We start from the raw sequence: 8,722 nt of genomic DNA, 5'->3' as shown, positions 1-8,722 counted from the left end.
CTGTTGCAAACTGTAGGGACTTCAATTAAAAGTTAACTAATTTTTTTTCAATGAAGCAACTGCTACTGAGAAGATTAAAGTAGGCTTAGCAGGGAAGCTAGCTGCACGGTGACAAGAAACGACAGGTCCATCGAAGACACACATGCATAATAGAGGCAGTGCTGCTTTTTTTATTCCTTTTGGGGACCAAACTAGAAATCAGAAGCAGCACAATCTCAACGACCATGACAGCTGCTCTACATACTCACTGTTTGCTCATCCGTGCACCATGCCTTTATTTATCTTATAAGCAATCATCTCTATGCATATTTTCACTCATATTTGCACAATTGCACCCATGGTACAATCACTTGCAGCAATTTAACAGATTCATACGCAATCTTGAAAACCTCATAGGCGTACATCAACTCGTTCTCTGTAACAATTAACTACAAAAGTGATCCGCGTGAGATACGTCGGAAAAGAGACACATATCCCACACACGGTTTTATGCGGAAACCTTGCTGCGTTATACAGAAATATACAACGATGGGTAGCACTATATCTGTTTGTCTGATGAGCGTGAAAAGCTTTCTCTTTTGCATTGGAATATGAGCATTAAGGACGAATCAAAAATCGGATTCTTAAGAAGATAAGTGGCTCAGCAATGTGCTACTGAATGATCAATATCCAGCTATGTACTTACCTTTATCTTCTTGTTGCATGTTAGTACACGTGGATTTGTTTTGCATGACTAGATAATTGTATGTGTGTTGGAGTGGGGGCACATATATTGTGTAAGCAACAATCATAATTTACTATATTTATTGTCACAATGTGATCAGGGCATCTCCAAGGCTGGCCCACAAATATGCTCCAGCATCTGTCCGTGGACACTTATGCGGGACCCTGCCCATCCAAAGCTGCCCGCATACATTTCATCAATTATTTGAACGGCACAGACGAAATTCATGTAAATACGGCGGATTTCATTAAAGTTCGGATATAATTTACATAAACACGATTTGACGACCGGACGGGAGGGCTGGCTTGGCCACTGCCGACGGCACCGGTGGAGCCCTCATGGCCGCCTTGCCCCTGCCGGTGTTGGCGAAGCACTCGCTAAGCAACCACTCCTTGCCGATCTTGGATAGCTCGCTGTCAAGGCGGTGGAGGCACCTGGCGGCCGTCTCCGTGGTGGTGACGGAGCGGTTGAGTGCCACGCGGCGGCGAGGTCAGGGTCGTGCGGACCCATTAAGGCGCCACGTACGTCTTGGGGAACGTGGAGCAGTGACCGGCATTGTGCTGGTCGGTACTTTGCATGCTGCCTCGCCACATGCTCCGCCTCGGATACCATGATACTCGACCGGAGGCACCACGTAACCACCTCCTCCGAGGTGGAGGCTGCGGCTATGAGCCTTCGTGATCGTAGGCAGTAGCTCCTCCTTTATCGGGTGGTGTGGTGACCACAAGGGCCTATCAATCTGCGCGTACTGGATGTGCTGCGGGGGCGATGCTAGCTCGTCCTTGACCTCTGATGTGGAGGCCACGGTTGCATGGCAGGGCCGCAGGTTCATCCTTCATCTGCCAGAGTGGGGATGTCGGCTCCCGCTTCATGCGAACGCGCATCGGGGAGGGTTGCTTCTCCTTCACGCGTGCCGACAATAATGGCACCAGGCCCATCTGATGGAGCGAGCGCTCCGTCATGGTCTCCATCGTCTCTAAGAGGAGACGGGACCGCTATTGCAGCTCCTGGTCCTCCTCGTCGCCAGAAGAGATGACTATCTCCTCCGTGCTGGAAGAGCCCGTTGCCGTGGATGCAGATGGGCTCAGAGAGCGAGGGCGGTGGCGCCACGACCCGCTGGAAGAGGAACTTCCACCGGCTCTGCCTGCCGGCATGGAGAACCAGGACTTTGGCATTGTCGCTGGGCTCGAGGAGGAGGAAGGTGATGGGAAGGGGAGGGGGAGTGCGGCTGTGTGCATCACTAGCACATGGCTTAAATAGTTATGGCCAAGCCAGGCGAAGGGGTGATTAGTCCGCTTCAATGCGTCACAACAACCAGAGTTGGTTTCTCGGGATGCGGTGTCTGCATTGAAGCGGCGACGCCCGAGAGGTTGCATCCGTCTGCGCCGCCCTCCCATCCGGCCAAATCGCGGGCCTCAATACCGTCCGCTGCATTCTCTCGGCCAGCATGAATGTGGCGCGGGGCGTTCGATGGAAAGCGCGGGAGAGGCGGGTGGGATATTTTTGTGGGATAGGGAGATCAGGAGCAGACGTGCCAGTGGACTGGGCGCCCGCAAAGCCCCAATAGTTTATCTCTGGTTTGCAGGAAAAAGTATATCCGGACCGCTCGGCGGACTGATACAGGCCCACGTTGGATGGCACAACATGTTCAAACCGCGTGGTCCAGACGTATGTGGCGGTTTGAGTGTAGGCGTCGGAGATGCCCTTATGTACCAAAAATGGCATTTGAATTAGTACTCCCTCCGATCCATAATAAGTATCGCAGCTTTGAACTAAGATTGCACTAACCTTAGTTCAAATTGCGATCCTTAGTTTGGATCGGAGGGAGTATTATTTATTGACTTGTCAAAGTAAAAATGATTTCATAAGCCAATAAGACATACGGCCAGTTAAGAAGGTTCTCAAGGAAAACTAGTGGGAGGAATCGACCAAACCAAAAAGAGATGATGTGGGGCGAGAAATTATGGGTTTCTGTGAGGTACAAATAGGGTCATGTCTACCCTTTAGGGTCATGTCTACCCTTTGGGATGACAGAAAATTACATATTCTTTAAGTAGGATATATGTTTTTCATGTATTGAGATGGCGAGAAATTATAGGTTTCTGTGAGGTACAAATAGGGTCATGTCTACCCTTTAGTATTCCGTCGTCTTCATTTTGTAAATCCCATGCATGCAACTCCAAAGTAGCAATTACCCGCAAAAAAAAAACTCCAAAGTAGCAATAAGACTAAAAATGTAACTCTCAATATGATTATAGAAAAAAAAAATCAATGATACCAGTCTCATCTTCCTTACCCTATCAATTTTGGATTTATTTATCATCTTGTTAGATCAATATGATGTAATGTATCATGATCGATTTATCCAATTGTATTAAGTTTTTTTATGATACGGAAACATCATCGAAATACAAAGCCGGTTGTCTTTGTCCTTCCTATGGCATCTCATTGGATGCCCCTCTTAGAGGAAAATAGAAATCCTTATTTCAAATAAATGCTTGAAGCCACCATTTCAAATCCAAGATCATACTAACTCTTTCGGATATAGAGAGAGTCGATCACATGTGTCCAGATACTTTAATCAGTTTCATCAAAACAATTGAAACGAAATAGTATTAATTGTACAAATATGTACTTGGCTTGTGAAGGATATTCAATCCATGATGAATTTGATGAGTTCCAGGTGAATGCATTCTGATGCTGCACTGCAAGTAGCTATGCGAAATTCACTGGGGTTCATGCTTCTCCTCTCCAACTTGCATATAACACAAAGGAAAGGAGGAGAGGACAATAAAATGTCAAAGATGCACCATTCATAATTTCATATTGTCTTTCATGAACAGAGGAGCTAGCCAACTACAACAATAAAAGCCCAAGCCTAGGAAAATGACTTGGGTTGCATACGCAGAACTGTCACAAAAATGTGGGATTCATGTCTCTATTCTAGCCATGTCTAGCTAGCCCCACTATAGATTCAGTTCTTGTGGCCTCCGTGTTGTCTCTTCGACTTCACTTGCACAACTTCTAGAGACTTGCATAAATTATTTCCAATATTCTTGAGGAAGGCATAGATTCCCGGCCTATATACAACCTGGGATGCACAATAATAAATCTACTGCAAAAGATGCTAGGAACATGATGACCCAGAAGATAAGTCTACAAAATAGAACAAAACTATGACAAAAGGGCAACATGTTCTGGTACTCGCAGCTAGCCTTGTAATGGTACGCTCCATCATATATATACTTTCTTGAAATCATATTGGACAAGATACATCTCTATCTCAACTTGGTTCTTACCCCTCTAGCTAGAGTCCAAATTGTTCTATGTCTCTTTTTATTAGAGAATCAGATAAGCAGCACAGGGATAGATGTTTCTGGAACACATGAGTTGATAGAGTTGGGGATTCAATTAGAAGGCAACCTGGCAGAATCTTGTGAGTTGAAATCTTATCCAGTGGATAATAATGCTCGGATTTATCATCTCCTAGCCGTTGGACTATCCAACGGCTAATATTTGAAGTAATTGGCACACTATATAGTGATGATATAGATAAGTAAATGTGCACAAGGAGGAATCCATTTTTTTTCACTTAGACACTTCCTAAATCTTGATGGCTAGCATTCCCACACCATATATAATACAATTAAGTCTTGAAGATATTTTAGTGGGGTGAAATTTGGTTTTCCCAAAATCTATGTCGGCAAATAGCATGGTTATGGCAGGTTCCACAACCAACTCTACAGTACACAAAGAAGTGTGTTCTAGATGTTTTATCAACACATTTGCTATCTTCCAGCTAGCTGATTTTCAATTCGGTATCATCCGGAATTTTTTTGTTCGTTTGATCAACTCAATCTTGCACACATTGCCATGATTTTTATGTCACTCTTTGGTCTTACACAACATACTAAAGGTAATAAATTTGATTGACACCGAATTGAAAATAAGATGGAGGTTTATTAGATACTCCCTTTATTAATAAGTGGAATCCACTAATTAACAGAGTTCACGCAAATGCTAATCTGTTCATCACAAGGCTATGTTTCACTGAGGATGCAAACAAGTCAAGTTGAGTGAGCCAGAGTAAGTACACCTTTTGTAGCTAGTCATAAACCCTGGGTTAAGCGAGGGGAGTATGAGCCACAAAATAGCCTCATGCTTGGCTCGTAATGACACGACATTTTTTAACACTGTACAAAAGCAGATGCTCACATACATACATACACACACTCATCCCTATGAATGCAGGCACTGATGAAGTCACCGGATGCCTTCGTAGTTGACGGGAATGTCTCCTCCCACTGAATGAATATTGTCGGAAAACCTAAAATAAATTGAGGACCTAAGTTCATATGGTATTCCAACCTAGAAATCATTTTCCCCATAAATTAGGATTGAATATCAACATGTCGTACTTTATTTGCATATATGTAGGCCACATGTCATAATATACACTATCTATCGAGCTTAACTAGGGCAGAGACTGCGTAGAAGCTCAATTTCGACGCAGTCTTTAATTTCATCCAAGCACCATGGTTTTTTTAAAATCAAGTCGGTTCTATTGAAATTCATCTAAAAACGAGTCGAACTCGAGCGGCTCATATTCCCCGGGCTTTCCTTGCACCCCTATGTCTGCACGAAAAACAGCAAGGTGTCCCTCCTCCCCGGGCCTCAACGTACACCACAGGGAAGAAAAGCCACAACATCACAAAACATGGGCCACATAGAAGGTACATGTCTACTTTTCCTTCTTTTTCTCCCTCATCCCACCTCACACTCTCACTAATCCTGTCTCACTCTCTCATCCCTCGCTCTCCCTTTCCTCTTTCCCTTTCCCTTTGATTCCCATATAATTATTTTCCCAGCCCCATGAGGACCATGAGGAGCCTTAGCTAGCCAGCCAGCTTGCCCTCTCATCTCCCACTACCTCCAAGCCTCTATCAAACACCACAACCTTTAGCCGCACCAGAATTGAAGGAAACACACACGCACAAGGCCGGCCGGCAGCTGCACAAAGCAAGGAGAAGACAAGAGCTTGCCAAACCCTAGCTAGCACAAGGCTCACTTTCTCCTGATAACATCACCACCCACCCACCCCCACACCATGATCTTCCCCCCTTCATTCCTGGATTCCTCGAGCTGGAATGATAACCAGGTAATTTCATTCCCCTTTCTTTTCCCCGGATTTTGTTCACTCTCACTTTTGCACAAGCTCAAATAAAGTTAGAGGAGGAGAAAGTTGTTCGGGAGTATTAATAATATTGATGCAAAGAGGAGAATGATACTAGGTCTCTGGCTAAATATTCTGATTCAAACACTTACATATGTTTGGTATATACTTGGCACAATTTTTTAGCCTGAATTCTGGTTCTTGGGTTCACTTCCATCTTATCTTCGGTTCTTGATTCTTCTTCTCATGCCATAGTTGGATTTTGAGCAGCATGCTCACCACCAGCAGGTCGCGGCCGCAAGTTGTGGTGGTGGCGCCGGCGACGGCGGCTGCAACAACCATGAGCTCCTGCAGCCATCAATCATGCAGCAGGGGACGCTTGCTGAAGGTGGGGACGGAGGTGGCGGCGGCGGGCAGGTGGTGGGGCCGGCCAAGCCCATGTCCATGTCGGAGCGTGCGCGGCTGGCTCGGGTGCCGCTGCCGGAGCAGGGGCTCAAGTGCCCGCGCTGCGACTCCGCCAACACCAAGTTCTGCTACTTCAACAACTACTCCCTCTCGCAGCCGCGCCACTTCTGCCGCGCCTGCCGCCGCTACTGGACCCGCGGCGGAGCGCTCCGCAACGTCCCCGTCGGCGGCGGCTACCGCCGCCACGCCAAGCGCGCCAAACCCAAGCAGGCGGCCGCGGCCGCGGCAGCGGGGGCACCGGCGGCCAGTGGCGCCGCTTCGGGTGGGTCGACCACGTCATCGACGACTTCCGCTTGCACGACCATGTCCAACCCGGCTCCCGTGCTCCCGGCGATGCTGCAGAACGGCGGTGGTGGCAACCTGTCCGGCCTCCTGCCACCGCTGCTCCGCCTCGCCGACTTTGATGCCATGAGCCTCGGCTCCACCTTCTCCGGCATGGGGAAGCCGTCCCCGGTCGACTCGCCAGCGGGCTACTACCTAGGAGGCGGCGGCGGCGGTGCCGTGCCCGGGCTGGAGCAGTGGAGAGTGCAGCAGATGCAAGGCTTCCCGTTCTTCCAAGCAATGGCCGACCAGCAGCACACACTGGCCCCAGCTGCAGCGCCTGCAATGGCCATGCCGGGGATGTTCCACTACCTAGGCTTGGGCAACGGTGGTGATGGCCGCGGCGTCCATGAAGACGACGGAGGAGACCAACAGTTTCATCACGCGATGCCGTCAAAGAGAGAATGCTACCCGAGATCAGGCAGCATCGCCATGTACGGTGGTGATCACCACCTCACTGCTGGTGCTGGCTACACAAGCTCCTACTCCAATGCTGCCACAGGTAACCATCTCTTGTGATGAATGAGCTAAGCTAATGGCGAGCTCAGATTAATCCTACAACTAGCGGTAGCATGGACTTGGAGGGTGTTGTGAGATATAGAAAAAGCTTTGCATTTGTTGTGCATTGTGTTGATGGAAGAACTAGACAAGGTCGATCATGGAGATGGATAAGGATGCATGGTGTTGTGTGCTTGCTTAATGATCATGGACAACTATTAGTGTTAATTAGCTAGTTCAGCTAGCATGATCACTTGCGGTGTTTCTTCTACTTCTTCTTATTTTAGGGCTCTTTTTTTCGCATTCAGGGTGAAGTTAATTGTGTGTGTATTGTACCACTTTTGTTCATGACAATCTTCTATTATATGTCCAAATTATATTGTCTGGTCGATATATATAATTCTCCCATTTCTGTTTGCGTGCGGCCAATTATATACATGTGATCCAAGATTGTGAATGCATATTTGAAGAAATCCAATGATGGTATTTCCACCAAAATTGTGATCCAAGATTGTGAATACTATACATTCTAAATGGACTAAAATGCATACATCCATGCATTTTCCTTTTGGAGAATACACATGAGCTTGGTCATTAACTTCAATCGACTGGTGCAACTAAACAAATCTATTTAGAAGTATATAATTAACTGATAGATCTTACTCTTATAACTTCATCACTCAAAATCATAGGAGCCAGGAACCCACATGTGTAAGCAGAAAGAGAAAATCAAAGTGAAGATGCCATGCATGCATTTAGATTATTCATGCATGTAGCCTGCATGCCTCCAGATTAACATGCAATACCAGCCATGGATCGATTTATGTGCAGTTTAGTGTATGTCGATCTCTCTAAGCTAAGCCAGGCAATTAATTAGCTAGAGTTGGCACTGCAATGTTGATCACGGCTGCATGCAAAAAGGGAATAGTCAAAGATGGTCATCCAAAAGCAAGGTCGGTTCTTTAGTTTTTACCTTTTCCTTTCCCGGCCGGGCCTCTTTTTACACTGATCGATAGAATGTACCAAAGCGCGAAGATAGATATCTCACACATATCGATCAATCTTTTGTGTTCTAATAAAACAAATCGATCTTTTGCTAGTTCCATGAGACATATTGTACCTAGATAGGTTGTTCAACTGCATCCATGCAGCATGCATGGATTCTTCACGCTTTTTTCACGTACCAAATACCTACTATATATTCTCTTCTTTATATATAGTATGTGTGCATGAATGGATCGAGACTGGCTAGGTATGTATATGTAGGTCAAGGTGTGTGTGTGTATAGGTGCCGGATGGATGGAAGAATGTAGTATGCATGTCATGTTGGCTGCATGGAGATTATCGGTTACATGGGAGTTTGGGAACACTGAGAAAGAGAAGAGAGAAGACTGGTGCACTAGTATTTTCCATTGTGTTCTCGTAGCAGCTTGGATAGGAGCGATGGACCAAGCGCGGACGGTGCGCCCCAAAAGCCCGAGCTGCTGCAACAAGACTGCCACCCAAAAGTGAAAGAAGCGTACGAAAGAATGTGGAGACTG

At 46.5% G+C, this 8,722-nt stretch overlaps 1 protein-coding gene across 2 annotated transcripts; it reads left to right on the top strand.

Moving 5' to 3' along the window:
• The first annotated feature begins 5,584 nt into the window (after positions 1-5,584).
• LOC119359819 (dof zinc finger protein DOF2.4-like) lies at positions 5,585-7,576 on the top strand. Of its 2 annotated transcripts, none has more exons than XM_037625892.1 (2): positions 5,585-5,882; positions 6,153-7,576. In XM_037625892.1, the coding sequence occupies exons 1-2, from the start codon at positions 5,832-5,834 to the stop codon at positions 7,200-7,202; spliced, it is 1,101 nt and encodes a 366-aa protein (XP_037481789.1). In that variant the 5' UTR covers positions 5,585-5,831; the 3' UTR covers positions 7,203-7,576. The 2 variants fall into 2 exon arrangements, with proteins under 2 accessions (XP_037481789.1, XP_037481790.1); XM_037625893.1 differs by having other exon boundaries at positions 5,588-5,882; positions 6,168-7,576.
• The last annotated feature ends 1,146 nt before the right edge of the window (positions 7,577-8,722 follow it).

The sequence above is a fragment of the Triticum dicoccoides genome, chromosome 1A, assembly GCF_002162155.2.
Source record: "Triticum dicoccoides isolate Atlit2015 ecotype Zavitan chromosome 1A, WEW_v2.0, whole genome shotgun sequence".
NCBI classification, from domain to species: domain Eukaryota; kingdom Viridiplantae; phylum Streptophyta; class Magnoliopsida; order Poales; family Poaceae; genus Triticum; species Triticum dicoccoides.
Note: the sequence above shows the minus strand (reverse complement) of the source record. Positions and strands in the feature narration are given on the sequence as shown.